This window comes from Macrotis lagotis, chromosome 7 (genome assembly GCF_037893015.1).
Source record: "Macrotis lagotis isolate mMagLag1 chromosome 7, bilby.v1.9.chrom.fasta, whole genome shotgun sequence".
NCBI lineage: Eukaryota > Metazoa > Chordata > Mammalia > Peramelemorphia > Peramelidae > Macrotis > Macrotis lagotis.
The window spans coordinates 122756268-122778243 of NC_133664.1; the positions used below are offsets into that span (position 1 = coordinate 122756268).

Consider the following 21976-nt stretch of genomic DNA (forward strand, 5'->3'; position numbering starts at 1 on the left):
TAAATCAGAGAGATTACCCCAAATGGTTTCATAGTACAATATCTCAGGCCCAGGAATCAAAGGCCCATCTTCACTTAAGAGGAAGTCCTCTTAAGGACTTCTTTCTAGCTTATACCCTCAATTAAGAGTTATCTATAGAAGCCAAAAACCAGATGATGCAGAAATGAAACAAGACAGTCCTGCAGATTCACTGACTTGAGTTTGCCTGTTAGATGGCATCAAGTCTTCTGGTCCCTTCATAGCATTTACTTACTTTTGTCTTAAAAATTCCTGGGTCCTTCAACATCTTAGAGAGTCTTCTGCTCAGAAAGATACCAAATTTTCTTTTTTGATCTGAAAACCTTAGAAATCATCCCTTAAAACTAGAAGGGAAGCCAATAACTCACTCTTATCTTGATTATGTTTTACCCTGGTATTTGAAATATCATTCCTGATTCCTTGATATCAAAGATATCAACCATCAAGGTTGATCATCACATCCATGTTGCTATTAAGGTGTTCTTCTGGTTCTGCTCATCTTGCTCAGCAGCAGTTCATGCAAATCCTTCCAGGCTTCCCTGAATTCCCATCTTTCCTGGAACAATAGTGTTCCATGACATACATATACCACAGTTTGTCAAACCATTTCCCAATTGAAGGTCATTCATTTAATTTCTAATTCTTTGCCAACACAAACAGGGCTGCTATGAATATTTTTGTACAAGTAATATTTTTACCCTTTTTCATAATCTCTTCAGGATATAAACCCAGTAGTGGTATTGCTGGATCAAGGGGTATGCACATTTTTGTTGCCTTTTGGGCATAATTCCATAAATCCATAAACCCAATCCAGAGAGGCTGGATGAGTTCACAACTCCACCAAGAATGTATTAGTGTCCCAGATTTCCCACATTCCTTCCAACATTGATCACTGTCCTTTCTGTTCATATTGGCCAGTCTGAGAGGTGTTAGGTGGTACACCTCAGAGATGCTTTAATTTGCATTTCTCTAATAAGTAACGATTTAAAGCAATTTTTCATATGACTATGGATCGCTTTGATTTCCTCATCTGTAAACTGCCTCTGTATATTATCCTTCGACCATTTGTAAAGTTAGGGAATGGCTTGTGTAATCTATTGCTTGACAAACCAAAAGACATTAGTTTCTGGGATAGAAACTCACTACTGGACAAAAATTTTGGGGAAACTGGAAAACAGCATGGCAAAAACTAGGCATAAGCCATCTCATACCCTATACCAAAATAAGGACAAAATGGGTACAGGATTTAAACATAAAGAATAAAACCAATTAATAAGAAATAGTCTGTCAGATCTATGGAAAGGGGAGAAATTTATGATCAAGGAAGAAATAGCAAATATATTATAAATTGCAAAATGGATGATTTTTAATAAATTAAAAAGGTTTTTCACTAATAAAAACAATGCTGCCAAAATTAAAAGGAAAACAGAAAGCTAGGAAACAATTTTCACAGATAATGGTTCTGGAAAAGGTCTCATTTTCTAAAATAAAGAACTGCATGAAATTTATAAGATTGCAAGTCCATGTCCAATTGATATATGGTCAAAGGATATGAACTAACAGTTTTCAAAGCTATATATAATCACATGAAAAAATGCTCCAAATAATTACTGAGTAGAGAAATGCAAATTGAAGCATCTATGAGGTTGTACCTCACACCCATCAGATTGGTTAAGAAGATAAAAAGGGAAAATGATCAGTTTTGAAGAAGTTGTGGGAGGATTGCAATATTAATGCATTGTTGGTGGAGTTGTGAACTGATCTCACCATTCTAGAGAGCAATATGGAAACTTGATCATACATTTTGATTCAGCAATATGAATACTAGGCCTATATCCAAAAGAAATCATAAAATAAAAATGGGGAAAATCTCACATGTTCCAAAATATTCATAACAAGTCTTTTTTGTAGTGGTAAAGAATTGGAAATTGAGGGAATGTCCATCAATTGGGGCATAGCTGAACAAATATGGTATGATGCTTGTCCTTCATTCTCAAAAAGGACCATGACATCAGGGAGGTGATGCCATGACAAGCACATGGATTGGATTTGAGTGAAGAGATGCTGTGCTAAGTCCCTAGACTTACTTTCTCCTCCAGACTCATCTGAGTCCAGTAGCCAGATACAGATCAGGACGACTGGAAATAATGCTGGATGTGAGGAAATCAAGGTCAAGTGCCTTACGCAAGCTAACACAGCTAATAAGAGTCAAATGTCTGAGACTGGATTTGAACTACAGAGTCCTCCTGACTCTAGAGTCAGTAGTCTATCCACTTTGCCACCTAACTGCCCTAACAAGTTATGGGATATGAATGCTATGGAATACTATTATCCTATAAGAAACCATTGAATGGTCAGACTCTAGAGAAGCATGGATTGTATTACAGGAACTGATGCTGAGTGAAGGGAGCAGAATCAAGAGAACATTGTACACATTAACAATACTGTGAGTTGGGATGGTTAGGTAGCACAGTGGCTAGAGCACCGGCCCTGGAGTCAGGAGTACCTGAGTTCAAATCAGGCCTCAGACACTTAATAATTACCCAGCTGTGTGCCTTGGGCAAGCCACTTAACCCCATTACCTTGCAAAAAAAAAGTTAAAAAAAATACTGTGAGTTGATTAAACTTGATAGATGCAGCTCCTCTCAGCAGTTCAGAGAGCTAGGACAACCCTAGGAGACCTGCTATGGAACAATGTCATGGACAATGCAGAAGAAGAACAACAAAACAAAACAAAAAACTTTATAGAATCCAATTGAACACCACATTCACTTTTTTTTTTTTTAGGTTTTTGCAAGGCAAATGGGTTTAAGTGGCTTGCCCAAGGCCACACAGCTGGGTAATTATTAAGTGTCTGAGACCGGATTTGAACCCAGGTACTCCTGACTCCAGGGCCGGTGCTCTATCCACTGTGCCACCTAGCTGCCCCACATTCACTTTTTAAAAATTTCTCTTATGTTTTTCTTTTCCTAACTCATGGTTTTCTTTCTTCTCCCTTAATCCTAATTCCTCAGAAATTCCTCACAAAATGACTAATCTGTAATCATGTTAAACACAAATGTGTATGTACAATATTCACCAGGCTTCGCTGCTGAGGGGAATGGAAGGAAGGGTGGATGGAAATTATGTAACTTCAAAATATTCATATGCATGTGAATGAATTTTGAAAAACTTTCATAACATGTAATTCTGGAGGGGGGCAGCTAGGTGGCGAGGTGGATAGAGCACCGGCCCTGGAGTCAGGAGTACCTGGGTTCAAATCCGGCCTCAGACACTTAATAATTACCCAGCTGTGTGGCCTTGGGCAAGCCACTTAACCCCATTTGCCCTGCAAAAACCTAAAAAAAAAAAAAAAATCAAAAAACAACAACATGTAATTGGAAAAATAAACTACTAATTGAAAATAATGGCAAGGCTGAAGAAACATTTTAAAACTATTTAGACCTCATCCTCTACTACCTCAAATTGGATGCCCAGAAAAAAGATACTGAATAGGTTAGCTATTTGCTTAATATTTCTGGCACAATTAACTATATGACTGCCCATTATTATTAAGCCTAGTCAATAACAGGTGCCAATAGCCACTAAGTATCATACTGGCACTATTCACACTGAAAAGACTATTAGTTGGTCTATATAACAGAAAGCAATGAGTTCTCCTTGACAGAGAGAAAGTCTATTTCCCATATCTCAATTACAAGGATTTATATTTATATATTGCTTTACAAGGCAGAGTACAGTGACTAAAGATTGCATTTTGTTAAGTCACTTAAGTACTGTGTTTTTTTTTTGAACCTGTAAAACAGAGGTGTCACTGAAATAGAAAGTAGATAAATATTTTTGGCCACAATGTCTGAGATCCAGTCACAGGCTACATCTCCAAAGTTTATGTGTGTACTACCATCTCAGGCTACACTTTCTACTGGCCATAAATGGAGAGAATGTACAAGTAAGTACTAATAGAGAATTAAATACTTTTGAAATAACCCAAACCATTTCTCTTCTGCATAAGGATATTATAAAATGAATTCTATCATCCATGCTTGCACAGATATGAACACATGATTAGGAAGTGATCTGCATCCCTCCTTGTCCCCTCCATCCTTTTTGGCAGAGAGGGAGGGTTACAAAAGGGAATATAAATATAGTTCATAATATCAGACTGGATTGTGCTGGGTTGTTTTGCTGACTTGTTTGTTTTTTTTCATTCTTTGTTATAAGGAATGGTTCCCTAGGTAATTGAGGATGAGAAAGAAAATATTTAAGAATGAAGGAGATGTAGAAGCAAAAGTTATCAATAAATGTTTTAAAGAAAATTAGGGAGGAAAGAGAAGAAAGGTTTTTTTAAAGAAAAACAAGGAATTGTAACACCTAAACTAAAAGTAACTATTACCATTTAAAATAATATTATCTGTTAATATGCCAAAAACATATTTTATTAGTTTGTCATTTTGATCTGGTTTAGAGACTGAAAGTTTTTGTTTCTTACATTGGTACTGAAAAGGTTAGAGTTTTCTAATGCAGCATGAATCACTTGAGTCTAAATTCCATAGATGTGATTAATTTAATTAAAAACAAGCAGTAATAGTAATAACAGCATAACATTTATATATTGCTTTAGAATTTACAAAGCTCCATCTGAGTAGGGCAAATATTTTTTACAGATGAAGATGTGTAAGCCCAAGAAGGTGAGTAGTTGTAGAACCAACCTCTAAGACATCATTCAGATAAAGCCAGTTTGACTTCTGGAGCAACAAGTGCTCTTTTCATTCTGCATCTACTTGGAGATGACAACCTGATGAAGTGCTAATGCCAGCATTTTAACTAACTACTGAAGTCTCTCAGAGCTAAAGAATATAAATTAAATTATACAGAATTTCTATCTTTTCCAGATGACAACAGTTCTTCTATATTTGCATTTTGAAAATAAAATAAAAATTCATTCGTTTCTAGGTAATATCTCCATAGGTAATTTCTCCATAATATATACACAACACAGTGTTGTAACTGCCATATATTTTTATTATGAATATAGGTTTTTGCACATGATTTTCCTTGAGAAAACTCATATATTATAAAAACTTTCCATCACTGACAGTATTCAAGCCAGAGATGACTTCTAAGGTACCTTTTAACACAAATTCTATGATTATAATTAAAGAAAACACTTAAAATCAAACACTGAATCACAAAACTTGCTATCCTCCATCAGCTTGCCATCCTCAGGGTCAAGTTAGTAGAAATCAGAAATAGTTTTTAAAATATAAATCCTCTTTTCTTATAATAATTATGAATCACTCCCCACTCATATGAATACCACCTAAGGCTCCCTTACCAAGAAGACCAAGAACCTGGAAAAGACATCTGTATGGCAAATAACTCTAGATGAATGTGTCTGAACCTTTTAAAATCCTCCCAAAGAGATTCTACCAATGCTTTCAATATAAATGATTCCAGGTTTTTAGCCCATCCCATTATGACTATCCTTGCACCTGGGGGAATAGCACACGATCTCCCATTCAGTATTCCAGAACAGATAGTTACTGAAGTATTACATAAGAAAAACTACAGGTTCCAACAAATTGTCCTTTCCTAAAAAGTACTCCTCTAGAGAAGAAGAAAAATCACAAGATAAAATAGGAAAATAAAAAATACAATAGGAAATCCACAAATTTCAATTACTACTATGATCAAAAAGCCAAGGGTCATTATATTCCACAAGCTGATAACCTCAACATAAGCTAGGACTATAGCCCTACAAATACTCTACAAAATACCAACACCAAGGCTAGCAGGTCCAGGAGTTTGTTGAGAAAAAGAATAGAATAGATGCATACCTGGGAAGACACTTCATCCCTTGCAGTGCATTCAATACACTTTGCTAAAGTGTCAGTTCTTTTCTGATACTTCTTAATTCCCTAAGGGCTATTTCATTTAAGCATAAAGCTTGTCCTTTTAAGCAAAAATAGATTTCTCCAGAAACTTTGGCTTCCAAGAGAGATAAATCTTTATTTCCTCACCTTTCCCAAGGTAAACCATGCCATATTCACGACCCTGGGGGTTCTTGTACTCTATTGTGAAACAGACCTCCTTCCCAATCAGCTTCTTCCGCAGGAACTCTCGAGCAGGAAATCCCCAGGGCTAAAAGACAAAACAGACATACAATATAAGAATTCTCTAATTTCAGTTTACAATCAGCACCTCAAAAGTAATATGCCACTATTTTATATAGTATTTAAACTAGAAACTCAGAGGATACTTAGAAAGAAGATCTTTGATTACCTTATCAGTTAAGGTAAAACTTAAGTCACAGAGTGAACTTCTCAAAGGACTTATCTATATTGCTTTTCTAAGCATAAAGAAATCACCTCAATGCCTTTGAGCAAAATAGGAGACATTCAGATAGTGAGCATCAGCAAAATCCACCACTAATAATCTGTCACTTCAACAATCACTTGGTTGGGATGAAAATAGGTCACTCTATTATGGAGCTTTAATGTTTGTTTGCAAAACATTTTCCTTGCAACAGGCTCATGAAGCAAATACTACTATACCTATTTTACAAGTGAACAAAAAGGCACAGAAAGTTTAAATGGCTTGCTCAGGTTACATATCTAGAATTTCAGTCCAAATCAAGTTTACAATTTCAGACTCAAAGATCAATGCCCTTTTCCACCTTGGAATACAAAGAGAAAGCAGAACCAAAAAAGCAACAAATATGAGAAGACCTAAAAGGGAGAAGGGATAAATTACTATCCCTTATAAAATAATCAATCTGCTATTTAAAAATACCCAGCCCTATTCAAGCCTGGGAATCAAATTTGGAGCCATATGAAAGCCAGAGAAAGCACAACCAATATAGTACACCACAATGTTTTCTCAAAAGCTGGACAATAACTCAAATCAATTTCCATAATTAGGGTAGTAATCCAGGTTAAAAGGAAAACATAGATTAGACAGGTAGATTTTCATTAAAAAAAAAAAAACCATCTCCAATAAGGAAATATCAAATTTAAATGATGTTGGCAAAGTAACTAAAAGATCTTTCAAATAATTGTTATCACCTTTTTCAGGGTTGTCAAGATCAATGGCCACATTGCAAAGCCTGAACTGTCATTCATCTCCCCCAGAAAGTTTAAACAGACTATAGCAATGAGAAATATTCTTTCTTTTTTTTGTTTTAAGGTTTTTGCAAGGCAAATGGGGTTGAGTGGCCTGCCCAAGGCCATGCAGCTAGGCAATTATTAAGTGTCTGAGATTGGATTTGAACCCAGGTACCCCTGACTCCAGGGCTGGTGCTTTATGCACCACCTAGCCGCCTGGAAAATTATATTCTTAACTGCTTAAACCTCACCTCTTTAATTTTCTATAAAAATCAACTGTATATATTAAAATGCTTTCTGTCAAGGGGAGGGAGGAAAGGAGGGAGAAAAATGTAAAATTCGAAACCTTGCAAAAAATGATCATTGAAAACTATCACTGCAAATAGTTGGAAATATAAATAAATAAATAATTTAGAAAATCAGCTATGAAAGAGCTAACTGTCTCCTTGCTTAACAACATACAATCCCAAATGGCATTTAAGGCAGGAGTAGAAATGGTACCTGAAATTTGGGAAATTTCTTCCTCTATGTCCTAAATGAGAAAATTTACTTTTAAGAATCCATGCTAGGCAATCCAAGAACATTACAAGATACTTAACCATTAAAAATCCCTTCCCTTCTATCCAAACTTGCAACAAAAGTTAATCTAGCATTATTAGCAAGAGTTCTCTGGAACATTTTAAGGTGTTTGTGTCAAGGGTATTATTCCATATAGCTATACAATGGTAAGGGGTAAAGTAAAAAAAAACAATTTGCATAGAATTAACATTAGACAGTTACTGGGAAGGCAGTCCCTGTCCAACAGCAGATTTAGATTTATTAGGCATACAATTCTAAGAATCCAAACTTGGTAAACTTTTCATCTCTCTAGCAGGAAGATACTAGCAGAGCTTATTATTATAGCCCAAAAAATACCATTTCTGAGATGACATAACAATATATTCTTGATGCACACTAATAAGTACCTCTAGAGTAAAGGATTCATCTGAGTTAAACAGAATCAGAAACCAACCTAAGGAAAATGAAGTTGAACTTCTGAAAATAAAGATTCTTAAAAGAAGAAAATGATAACAAAATTAAAGGAAACTATATGGAAGTACCTTTCACAAGTATGACTAAAAGGAGAATTCTTTGTTTTTAATTTTAATTTTAATCTTAAATACAAAATAAGGGGAAAAAACAGCATCACTATGTGCATATCAAAACATGAGATGATTCATAATAAAAAATAAACTTTCATTTCAAGAAAGTCCATATAATAAATACAAACACATTGTATTCAAAATTGTCAATCTTTTCTTTACTTCCTTATGTTTTCTTCTATTTTCTTCTATTCTCCACTGTGTACTGTTTATTTTTTATCCCTCCCATCCCCTTCAAGATGGCTACAATTAAGAATGAATACACACACACACACACACACACACACATATATACACACACACACATACTCACATACACATATCCACATATATGCAGACATTTTTATATATACACAGATCCACATATATACATATAGATACATATAAACATACATTTCCTAAAAGCAACCCCTCTTCACCCCGCTACTTCTACACGCTATCTTGCTCTCCTATTCCTTAACTTATAGCTCTTCTAAGAATCCTCCCTCACACTCTATACCTTCCCCTATCCTATTCCCTCATGCTCTCAGTACCCTTCCTATCACCTCCTCTTATTTCTTTTTGAATTTAAAAGATTTTTACACATATGTGTGAGAATGTACAAAATTATTGTGTGTGTATATATATATATATGCATATGTACATATTATTCCTTCTTTTATACATTCCTAATGAGGTTTCCAGAACTACCAGTTCTCCTTGCCCATCTAATACCTCTGTATCAATTCTTCCTTTCACACCTCATTTGTATAAGATGATCACTCTAAGAATTTCATCCCGCTCTACTCCAGTCTTTCCTTTGAACTACCCAATTACTAATAACAATCTTAGATGTATGATTTACATTTCCAAAGTAAGCAATTTGTCCATATTGAGACTCTTGTAATTGGTCTTTGATCTTTATCTTATATTTCTTATGTTTCTATGTCAAATTTTCTATTGAGTTCAAGTCTTTTTGCAACAAAATCCTGAAAGTCTAACAATTTACTGAGTCCATTTTTTTTAATTCAGAATTATGCTTAATGGCTATATTTTTGGCTACAACCTCTTCTACTCTTCAATGTCATGTCCTAAGGTCTGTGGTCTTTTAATGTAGCTACTGCTAGGTCTGGTGTAATTCTATTTGGGGGTTCTATGGTATCTGAATTTATTTTTTCCTTGTTGCTCTTAATATTTTCTCCTTAACCTAGAGATTTTGGAATTTAGTTATGATATTCCTGTTAGTTTTCTTTTAGGATCCCATTCAAATGATGATCAGTGAAATAGTTTTATTTCTACTTATATCCTCTAACATGTCAGGACAATTTTCTTTTTTTCTTGTATTATTGTATTAAGATTCTTTTTTTTTTTAATCATAGCTTTCAGATATTTCAATTATTCATAGGTTTTCTCTTCTTCATCTGTTCTCCAGATCACTTGTTTTTCTTAAGAGGTGTTTCACATTCTCTTCTATATTTTCATTCTTTTTATTTTGTTATTATTTTTTTTTTGGTTTCTAATAATTTCACAGGTTTCCCCTTGTCCAATTCTAATTATCAAAGAGTCATTCTGGATGCCCTTGAGTTCTATGAATTCTTTTTTGAGCAGGTAGCCATTTAATGTTACTCTCTGGGATAGGAGAGATTTTTTTTTTTTGCTTCAGTATCTTTCTCTGAAGATGAATCCTGGTTTTTCTCTATTCTGATGATAACTGTCTATGGTTGGGTTTTTTCTCCTTTGCCTGCTCATTTAAAAAAAAATTATTTAGCAGCTTATGCTATATTCACCTCTAGTTATGGGGTTCAGGGAATGATGCTTCTGACCTCAAGAGCTCTGTCCTGAGCCCAAACTCTGCACTCCTTTTCCCCACAAAGTCACAACTAGGGCCCTCCACAGATTACTAGAAATGATTTTACACTCTGAGAACCCTCCAGTGGTTATAATCTTCAATTCTCCTCCCTGACCTGGAACCAAGACAGAGAACTCAGTTCTCCTGTAAGTGTCCAGTCAGCAGTATCCCTAAGTCAACACTTCTGCAATCACCAGGAATATATGTACTGGTTCCTTCTTGCCTTGTCTTGGCAGCATAGTTGGGCCTGGAGACCCGTATCAGCAAAAGTTCCCTCTCTTCCCCAGTTCAGCTACTCTGACTTGCCATACTGTCTAGGAAGTTGGAACTCCTATGGTTGGGGCAACACAGCTGCCCCTAGAACTACCTCTTGCTGTTTCAGGGAGCCAGCCTGGCACTTAGTCTGAACCTTAATCCAGGGATCTTTCTTCAGATTTTCTCTGGTTGTCCCAGGAGAACCACTATTTTGTCCCAACTCTTGCTTATTTTTGTGGCTCTATGTTCACCCTGAGGTGTTTTTTTTTTTAATTTGTTTGTGGAGGAAATCTCTTGGAATTTTCTGACCTACTCCACAATCATTCCAGAATCCTCAAAGGAGAGAATTCCTTTATTTTTTGTTTTGGCAAGGCAATGGGTTAAATGACTTGCCCAAGGTCACACAACTAGATAATTATTAAGTGTTAAATATTAAGGCTGGATTTAAACTCAGATTCTCCTGACTCCAGGGCTGGTGCTCCATCTACTTCGGCACCTAACTGTCCTCCTAAGGGGAGAATTCTTAAATAAATGGGGATACAGATCACAAAGTAGACAATTTCAATAACAAGGAATTGAAAATTTCTTTCACAAACAAACTCAATTCAGTCATTCCATAAAACCTAAGTGGTCAAAAGACATGAAGTTCTAAAACAAAGGTCAAACAATTAATAAACACATGAGAAATTGAAATTTCACTTTATATTTAATAAAAAGGCAAAGAGTAGTCATGTTAGATGGAATGCATAAAAGAAGGTACAATAATGCATGCAGATGCAACTATAAATGATCTAAATATTCTAAAAAGTAATCAGAAATTATGCTCCTACTTCGCCAAAGTGATTAAAATGTTCATACCCTTTGACAGAGAGCTTAATGCTAGGAAAAAAATCTCAACAAAGTCAAAGGCAGAAAGTTTTCAATAAAATAACATTCATAGGAGCACTTTTCTAGTAACAAAGAACTAGAAATAATGTCCAGGTCATACTGAGAATACCTAAACAAGTTATAGAATATGAATACAATATTACTATGCACTGAAGTAAGCAGAACATGGAAAACAGCATATACCTCTGTAATGTAAACAATGATGTAAAATAAAAGGCAGTAAAAACAAAACTGAAGTACAATAATTATAATAACCAAGCTTGAAACTAGAGAAGCAATGAGAAAATGCATATCCCTCCTTTCAATGGAGAGGTGAAGGGCTATAAAGTGTGGAATGTTGCATATGCTGTCAACGGGAAATTAATTTTGTTGAATTATCTTTTTTTTTAAATCTTTGACATAAGGGAAGGCTCATTGGATAAGAAAAATGTTTGTTTTTAAAAGATAATGACAGAGAGAATACATGACGACTCAAAAGAAGTTGTGACTTTCAAAAGAATGAAAGGAAAGCTAAGAAAATTTTCAAGTTTTTAAATCAGGATTAGGAAAACTTAGTCTAGCAGATGCCAAAAGTGGAGAAATCCAAAAATTTTTTAAAGTGGAAGATGCTACAAAAACCCTGGAGAAGCACTCAGTCTAGAAGGGTAAATGAGAAGGTTCAAGATCTATAATCACCCCTGTTCTACAGGCAAAGAATGAATAACCAAATAAATTAATGGAATGAAAGAGAAATTTGCCTTATCATTGGTATTAAGACATGGGAATTTCGCAAAGGATTCAAGCAATTATAAAAGTGACACTGATCAAGAAATGTATTTATCTTCTATTCAATTATCTATTTGGAGAATCTAGAAAAGAGGGAGTCACCTACCTCATCTGGTATGTCCTTTGCATCTGGCTGTCCTGCTGCAGCCCTACGAGCCAAGTTCCCAGCACGAATGTTGCTGAGGTTGATTTGCCTCTCAGGAGGAGGCCCACCACGTGGCTGTCCTCGAACAATGATAGCACATCCTGAGAGGACCTGTGAGGGGAAGAAATAAAAAATAAATTAAAAGTCTGGCATAAAGACAACAGAATTAATCTCTCAGGATACAAAATTACAGACCAGAAAAAGCATCTCTACAAAATGGAATAGGAATCATGGCCTCTGCTATGAAAATGATTGCAGCTGTAAGGCCAACACATGCTACTTCAAATTAAGGATTTAATGGAGATGGACCAAAAGAGAAGGGATCCACTTGAGGCATGGGAGAGAGTAGGGGTAAATGCACAGTGATGGAAAAGAAAAGGAAAAGAACAGGGAAAAGTGGTTATAGCAGTTTGGAAGCAATGAAGAGGATGTGAAGGAGGGTAATGTGAGACAGGACCAGGCTATAAAAGATCTTAAATGCCACAATCAGGAGATAATATTTTATTTAGTAGAGAATGGAAAGCCACTGATGGTTTTGAATGTTAAAAGACCCTCTGACTTTTACTGACTCCTATTTCCTAAACTTTACCTCAGTATTCATTCCTTGGCCTTCTCATGCATGCTCACACCAGTCCTAAAAGTCTTGGTGCTGCACCAGCTTTCTGCCAATGCTCTCCCCACTATAGTAAATTCCAAACCCAAATGCATAAATACAGTTAATAGCTAGCACTTCTAGAAAGCTCACAATGTGCTGGACACTGTGCTAAGCTCCTGTGACAGACATGATCTCCTATGGTCCTCACAACTACTCTAGGAAGTAGGTGCTATTAGGATTCCCATTTTACAGGTGAGATAACTGAAGAAGATAGAGGCTAAGTGACCTGACTAGGGGCACATAGCTAGCCAGTGTGTGAAGCCAAAATGATATCACAATATCACCAGTCATTCATTCTTCATCACTACAGCATATTCAAGCCATTTCTCCATTGTTTCAATTCAAACTTCTTTTCCCTCTTTTTCCCTGATCTCTTTGGAATATAGGTGTAGTAGTGGTCTAGCTACATCAAAGGCATGAAAAGTCTCATTCCCATGAACATTAGGGCTTTGCAATCCAGGGCACTATAAAGAGAGTTCTACAATTAGTCGGTCAACATGAATTTATTAAACACTTACCAACATGCCAGGCACTGCCCTAAAGTGCTAGGGATAAAAAAAAAAAAAGCAAAGGCTCCTCAAGAAGCTAATACTGCCAGAGCACACAAATCTAACTTGACTCAGTAAATGCCTTACTGCTGAAGTCTAAAATCACCTGAAAAAAAACCACAAATAAAGATGGGCTTTTTGGTTTTCAAATATTAGACAAGTCTTATGAAGTTGTGTGATGTCTAGGTGACAATCTAGAAGACAGTTCTACATCTAACATCTATTTTTGTTCATTAGGCCCTTTGACAATGCTCAAGAGATTAGCATGTTGGGATTATTTTACAGAGGACACAGATTTCTGAGGAGTATCACTGAACAGGAGAAAAAATTGTCTGAGAACAATCCCACTATCAAAGTTTTTACTGTTTTCACTGTTGTACTAATTACCCTGTTAATTTATAGCATATAAAGAGAAACTCATAGGGAAACTTAGTCAATTACTAATAGTAAAATTATGTATATTCTAGAAAAACAGCTTGACCCTGCCTGATACAGCTATACATCTATGAAATCACCCTGTCCCATTGAGTTAGACTCCCCAAGGTGTGCGAAGAAAGGAAAAAAGAGAAGTGATGCAATTCAAAGGATCTAATTTTAGGGCAAGACCAAGAATTTACAAAAACCAATGGGGAGGTCCAGAAACAAAGGTCGTTGACTGGATAACAATCTATTACATTAAAACATACACACACACACACACACACACACACACACACACACACACACACAGCAGAAAATAAAACAACACCCCAAAGTAAGAAAACCTCAGAGACAATGTTCTTCAGTTATGATAAATTAATTGTTATAAGTCTCCAACACTAATATTATACCAGTGGGTTGGTAACTTTGTTCTTCCAATTAACCACAGAAAATAGATTTATTGAAAATTAAAAACATAATGCTCAACTTGTTGGGCTAGTGTCCCTTAAGAGGCCTGAACAGGGGGCAATTTTTCCTCTCAACTTCAAAAACCATACAATTAGCTTCTATAATACCCTTCAGTCTTTAAGCTCCATAAGAACAGCTGGAATAAGGAGATAAAATATCTGCTAAATAGGGAGCCATAGTCAAAAGAATGTGAAAAGGGGCAGTTAGGTGGCACAGTGAATAGAGTACTGGACCTAGAGTCAGGAGGACTTGAGTTCAAATCCGGCTTCAGACACTTAATAATTACCTAGCTGTGTGACCTTGGGCAAGTCACTTAATCCCATTGCCTTGCCAAAAAAAAACCTTAAAAAAAAAGAATATGAAGAAAGAAATCACGAAAAGTGTATGAAAAGAGAAGACTGACAAAAAAGACATGTCAGCCAAATCTGGATCCAAAGAAAGTACTTAGAAATGGTTTATCCCAGTATCCAGGATAAGAGGTTCTGGTACTAAGCACTAAAGGAAACTGACTAACTCAAAAAGCTGAAAGCAAAGCTCAAGAGGGTCCTACATGACTTTAATAATTGTTGAGAAGGAAGTCAAGAAGAAATGACATAAATGAAATGAAAAAGTATCTAGTGTGGGAAAACTGGGACACTAATGCATTGCTGTGGAGATGCGATCTGATCAACTATTCTGGAGCGCAATTTGGAATCTTGTCTATAGAACCATAAAACCGTGCATACCCTTTGATCCAGCAATACCACTACTACGTTTGTATCCTAAAAACATAAAAAAAGTGAAAAGATCCACATGCACAAATGTTTTTTTTGTAGTTGCAAAGCATTGAAAATTGGAGGGATGCACATTAATTGGGGAAAAACTGAACAAGTTATGGTATATGACTGGATGATGTACTATTGTTCTGTAAGAAATCATGAGATTTTAGGAAAGTCTGGAGAGACTTGCTGAGTGAAATAAGCAAAACTAAGAGAACACTATACACATTAACAGCAACATTGTAACATGATCAACTTTGATGGATATAGCTCCTTTTAGCAGTTCAGGAGCAAGGGCAATCCTGAGAAACTTGTTATGGAAAATGTCATCCACACACAAAGAAAAAAATATTATTGGTTCTGAATGCAGAGGAAAGCAAGCTATATTCATTTTTAATTTTTTTTCTTTCTCATATTTTTTTCTTTAAATCTAATTCTTCTTTTACAACATGAAAAATATGAAAATATGTTAAATGAGGTGCGACCTATATAAGATTGTTATAAAGACCCTTCAGTCTTTAAGCTCCACAAGAACAGCTGGAATAAGAAGTACATAAAGTATCTACTAAATAGAAAGCTACAGTCATGTGAAAAGGGAGTAGAAAATGTGCAATTAAAAAGCTTATAAAAGGATGAATGTAGAAAACTACCTTTGTAATTAACTAGAAAAAATTTTTAAAAAAGAAGATGAATAAAAAGTAATGGAGTGAAACTAAGTTGAAAGTGAGGGGTGAGGGTCAAGAGAATAGGGAAAATAAATTTTAGAATGCATTAGGAAAAGTCTTCCTGGCAGTCAATAGTCATCTCCCCAGGGGAGCACCATCCCTTGAGAATTTACAATGTATCTAGACAAGAAATGGGCAATCGTAAAAGAGGTTAAGATATGTGGCCCAGGAGGTTTTTCCCAGGATGCCTGCCAACTACACATTTCCTTTAGGCAGGCAGCTGGCCTCCAAAAGCAAGATCCTTGCCTAACTTAGAGAAATCAGCATTCATCAAAAATAAAAAAGGACATGGTACTCCAAAACACAATTTCCCACTCCTTCAGTATACTAGTTTATCATTCAAACTATCTGACAGTGCAAAGATGAAAAACTACTGGTTCCCACAATTTCATTCAGCTCTATACAAATATTGTCCCAATTTTTGGATCATCAAATTTTAGAAGTGGAAAGGACATTATAAACCTGTCCTAGTTTAACATTCTTAACTTTAAAAAAACTGAAGTGCATGAAGATTATTACCCAATAAGTGTAGCTTATAAGTAGCAAATCCACAAACAGACCTCAAGTCTCTTTATTCTCAGGCAAAGCCCTCTTTCTAATATTATTTTTAAAGAGAAGCACTTAAGTGGCCTAAATTTCTATTTTAAAATTATTTGGAGGATGGGTGCTTGGAGTAGATTTGGCACAGGACATCACCACCCCCAACCTGCAAGTGGGAGGTAACTTAAGAGTCCTAAAGAGATGCCTGGGTTACAAGCAGGTATCCAAGATTAGACCAGAATTCTTATTTTTCTGACTCCAAATCCATCTCTGCCCTTATGCCACTGCCACTCTGCTTCTCATTTTAAAATTATACTATCAACATAATTATCTGTAAAAACCTATTGGTTAAATAAATTTGAGAAAAAAAGTTTCTTTTCAGGGGCAACAATGAAGTTGCAAGATTCACATCCAACAAACAGGAATGTATTCAAGGCTTATAACTTAATATACCAATAAATATTTGCTGCCAATCTGCTAAACAAAAAGATTCATTGCCAAAGACTCAGACAGATATCCAGGATCATTAAAAAAAAGCCCCAAATTTGAGAAATTACAAAAAGATGACAGCAGCAGACCTACTTCCAAGACTGTAGAGCTTCAATGGTGAAAGGAATTCCTTAAAATCACAAAGGCATAATTAGGGACTATTTAAGTAGCTATTCCTTTTTATTTATAAGGAAAGAGGCCAAGGATAGAGGGGAAAAGAAAAAAGTGGAAGAACAAGATGGACATTATTCTGGGTACCAAAAGTGAATAATATAAACCTAAAATTCCTTTCTATTTAAAACATCCTCTAAGCCAATAAGAAAAAAAAATCATTTATTAAGTATTTGCAACTATTATCCCCATTTTCAGTCGAGGAAACTGAGGCAAATAGAGATTAAATGACTAGCCCAGAGTCATATTTATTAGACTAGCTAATAAGTGTCTGAGGTCACAATTAGATGAAAATTTACCAGACTTTAAGAAAACCACTGTCTTCTGAGCCACCAGTGTCACTGAGTTAACTGCTAAAATAGTAGCTTCAGGTGAGACAAAAATCAAAAGCTCTGCACAAGAATGTAAAAATACCATTTACCTAGTATTTTATGTATATTTTCTCACTTGATGCAACAACTCATGAAGATGGTCATGGCATAAACTAATCCCATTTTAATGTGGAGGAAACAGTGTACTGAAGAACTTAAGGAGTTACACTATTTTTTTTTTAGGTTTTTGCAAAGCAATGGGGTTAAATGGCTTGCCCAAGGCCACACAGCTAGGTAATTATTAAGTGTCTGAGGCCAGATTTGAACTCAGGTACTCAGGGCTAGTGCTCTATTCACTGTGCCACCTAGCTGTCCCAGGAGTTATAGTATTAGTAACAAATGTCCAAAGAAAAACAATTTTCAAAAGAATTAAAAACTTAACAATACCATATGGAAGATTTCTCCAAATTACTAAATAATAAGAGAAATCTAAATGATTCTTTCACCTTACACTCTGTAAATTAGAAAAGATGAAAAAACAGAATTTATCAATGCTAGAAGGACTATATTGTTAGTGGAACTATGGACTACTCTAAGCAATTTGGAATTATTAAAATTATTTTTAAAAAAGTCACTAAACTTCACAAAAACATTGACCCTGAACTCCCTAAGAAAATACCAATATATTCTTAGTAGCACTTTTGGTGATAGTAAAATGGCAACAAAATGGATACTCCCCATTAAAGTGCAAATTCATTGCATTATAAGAAGTGACAAATAATTTCCTTAATTCAGAGATACATAGGAAATAAGCAGAACAAAAGGAACACAGCAGATCAAATACTGAGAAGGCCTTGGTGCAAAATACATTTCTGATACAAATGTATTATATAAGCCTGGAGAGGCAAATGAAGCTTTCAAATAGTTCACATTCTGCATTTGATTTTCACAACTTCAAGCGTTTCAGTCTTTTGATTACTAATTTCATTTTCACTTTCCTGTGGGAAAAAAGAGGCAGATTGTGCAAGTTTATATCCACAAAAAGGAGAAAAGTATTCATAAAAGTGTTACTGAATCCACTCCAGAGAGTACTAAAGTAACATCTCAAGGAAAGCATGAGGGAACTGGAAAAAAAATAGAAAAGCAAATAAATTTGTTGGTAAATGAGATAGTGGTCAATCTCCACCCTCATTCCTACCAGCTCTCTGACCCATAGATTGCTGGACCAAACCAGCCTTAGCCAGATCAAGCCACCCTGTATGGGAGTTCCAAACTGGAGGCTAGGAACTCACCCCAAGGTACACACTTTTTATAAGGCAACAGTTCAACCACAAAGCCACAAGGGAGATTAGAGATGACAGATTCCCCCTTTCCTTTTTTTTTTTGATCTTGAGGTTCTTCTAACATCACTATCGTTACCCTTCCCTGTCCCATGTAGTACTGCTCTCCTCTCCCCTGAATTTTATGTGCTATTTCATGATTACTGTCTTAATAAAGGTATATATTAACAGAATTAATATTCTGTTATAAAGAACTGTATGCTTAAAAGTATATTTTCTATTGGAGGTGATGTGGGAAAATTGAGACATGAATGCACAGTTGACGTAGCTGTGAACTGATTCAACCATTCTGGAGAACAAACAAAAACCATGCGTATACTCTTTGACTCAGCAATATCAATACTGAGTCTATATCCCAAAGATATACATAAAACCTTTTATGTACAAATATATTTATAGTAGCTCTTTTTGTGATGGCAAAGAATTGGAAATTGAGGGCATGTTCATCAATTGGCATGTAACTAAATAAGTTGTGTTATAAGACTGTTATAGAATATTCTTGCAATATAAGAAATGATAAGAAGGATGCTCTCAAAAAAACCTGGAAAGAATTACATGAACTGATACAAAGTAAAGTGAAAAGAAAACATGGTACACAGTAACAACTAAATTGTAAGATAATCAATCAATTGTGAATGATTTAGCTATTCACAGCAAGGAAATGATCCAAGACAATCCCAAAGGGCGTATGATGACAAATGCTATTCATGTCCGGAGAAAGAACTAATAGAACCTTGAATGCAGATTAAAGCATACTTTTTAAAAAATTTTCTTTATCTTTCTTGGGGTATTTTATTTTTTGGTCTGTATTTTCTTTCATAACATGACTAATAAGGAAAATATGTTTTGCATGACTGCACATTCATAATCTATATCAAATTGCCATTTCAATGTGTGGAAAGAAGAGATAGGGAAAGAATTTGGAATTCAAAATATTTAAAAATTAAGGTCAAAAATTGTTTTTTACACGTTAAGTGACTTACCCAGGGTTATAACACAACTAGTATCTCAGACTACACTGCAGGAAAGCAGAATGTTGCATAATTGCAATGCCCAAAATTGACCCTGTCTCAGAAAAGTGAGTCACTATAGCCGCAAAATGGTCACAAAATGAAGCCCTTATTATCCTGTAAGAGCCAGTCACAAGGTTAATTGATGGTGCTTAACTGTATTCTTCATAAAAGAGAAAGAGAATATATGGAAATGAGTATGATACAAAAATATATGGAAATGAATATGATGTAAAAATAATTTAAAAGATAGACAAGAGATGGTGAAATTTTGAGGGAAAAAAATGTGCTTTGAACCACTTCCAATTCTAAAATTCTATAACTGATTCACCCTACTCTTGAATCCATCAATAAGTGCTTTTCTGGGCGGAGCCAATACGACAACAAGAAGGGATCTCGAGTCTTAGGCACTCTCTGAGAAAACTTGAAACTAAGGACTCTAACTAAACTTTTGAGAGACAGAACCCACAGAGGGACCCAATGAGGCAGTTCTCCTACTCAAGGTAACCTGGAAAAGAGCAGAAAGGCTCTGCTCCCCGGGGTCAGAGGGGCGGCCCACCAGAGGGGTGGCCCTCCAGAGCGAAAGAACTTCAGCCTCCCGGAGGCAGCCCCAGGACACTGGGAGCCCTGGCTTACAGCAGCAGGGGAGTCTCCTGGGCTGCACCCCGGAGAGCACCAGGCACAAAGTGGGGGAACAGCGGGGGACCTCTGCCAGAGTGAGCACGTGGAGCCGAGCCCTCAGGGCACACAGCAAGCAGCATGGTCTTTCCACAGCCCTGATCCAGAAACAGAAGCAGGCAGAGCCTGTAAGTAGGAGCCCCCAGGGCATGAACCCATTGAGCTGAGGAAGGGGAGTGAAGAGAGACTGCAGAGCTCAGTCCTCTGCCTCTGGAACAGGACTCTGGGGCTGACCACATTCAGATCCTGATCGCAGTCTAGGCCCCCCCATAGAAGAGAAGGCCCCCCCACCTCAGCCCCATGGCAGAGGGGGGCGCTTATAGTCATTCACAGACCAGGAGGACAGAGCCTCTTACACTGAGACCCTTGTGGAAGTGCCCCAAAAGCTCAGGAAGCACCCCAAAACCAGTCCCAGGCTGGGAAAATGAGCAAGCAGAGAAACAAGAGGAAGACTATTGAGAAATATTTTGCAAATGAGCCCAAGAAGGATAGAAATACTCAGTCTGAAGATGAGGAAGCACAAGCTCCTCCATCTAAAGACTCCAAGAAAAACAGAAATTGGACTCAGGCTATGACAGAGATCAAAAAAGACTTTGAAAATCAAATGAGGGAGTTGGAAGAAAAACTGGGAAAAGAAAGTAGATGCAGGAAAAACATGAAAATGAAGTCAAAAGCTTAGTCAAGAAAATCCCCCAAAATGCTGAAGAAAATAGCATGCTAAAAACCAGCTTAGGTCAAATGGATAAAACAGTTCAAAAACTTATTGAGGAGAAGAATGCTTTAAAAAGCAAAATTGGCCAGATGGAAAAAGAGATAAGAAAACTCTGAGGAGCACAAAACCTTCAGACAAAGAATAGAATTCAGGGAGATTGATGAATTTACCAGAAATCAGGAATCAATACTTCAAAACCAAAAAAATGAAAAATCAGAAGAAAATGTGAAATATCTCATTGAAAAAACAACTGATATAGAAAACAGACTTAGGAAAGATAATTTAAAAATTATTGGAATACCTGAAAGTCATGATCAGGAAAAGAACCTTGACATCATTTTCAAAGAATTACTACAGGAAAATTGCCCTGATATTCTAGAAGCAGAAGGCAAAATAGAAATGGAGAGAATCCACCAATACCCCCAAGAAAGAGATCCCAAAAAACCAACCCCTAGGAATATTATAGCCAAGTTCCAGAACTCCCAAGTCAAAGAGAAAATATTACAAACAGCCCGAAGGACACAATTCAAATATCATGGAGCTGCAGTCAGGATCACACAGGACTTAGCAGCAACTACATTGGAAGCTCGTAGGGCTTGGAATACAATATACAGGAAGGCAAAAGAGCTTAGAATGCAGCCAAGAATGAACTACCCAGCAAGGCTGAATGTCCTCTTCCAGGGAAAAAGATGGACTTTCAATGAACCAGGGGAATTTCAAATGTTCCTGTTGGAATGGCCAGAGCTTTGATCTTCAGATACAGGACTCAGGTGAAGCATGGAGATTGGAGGAGAGGGAGAAAATATGAGGGACTTAATGATGATGAACTGCATGTATTCCTGCATAGAAAAATGACACTGATAATACTCATATGAACCTTCTCAGTTAACTGAGCAGGTAGAGGGAGCTTTTTATAGTTGAAGCACAGGAGAAAGCTGAATTTGAAGATAAAATATGGTGTAAAAATGGAGTCAATAGAAAAAAGGGAAATGTAATGGGAGAAAGAA

The 21976-nt window shown here is 36.2% G+C and overlaps 1 protein-coding gene across 2 annotated transcripts in view; it reads right to left on the bottom strand.

The window, feature by feature from the left end:
- Positions 1-21976, bottom strand: part of SND1 (staphylococcal nuclease and tudor domain containing 1) — a 520505-nt gene that overhangs the window by 468495 nt on the left and 30034 nt on the right. For both annotated transcript variants that reach the window (XM_074193769.1, XM_074193768.1), the window contains exons 2-3: positions 12106-12255; positions 6039-6159 (exon numbers count right to left, since the gene is read on the bottom strand). In XM_074193769.1, coding sequence (XP_074049870.1) covers positions 6039-6159; positions 12106-12255 — 271 coding nt within the window. The remainder of the gene's footprint in view (positions 1-6038; positions 6160-12105; positions 12256-21976) is intronic.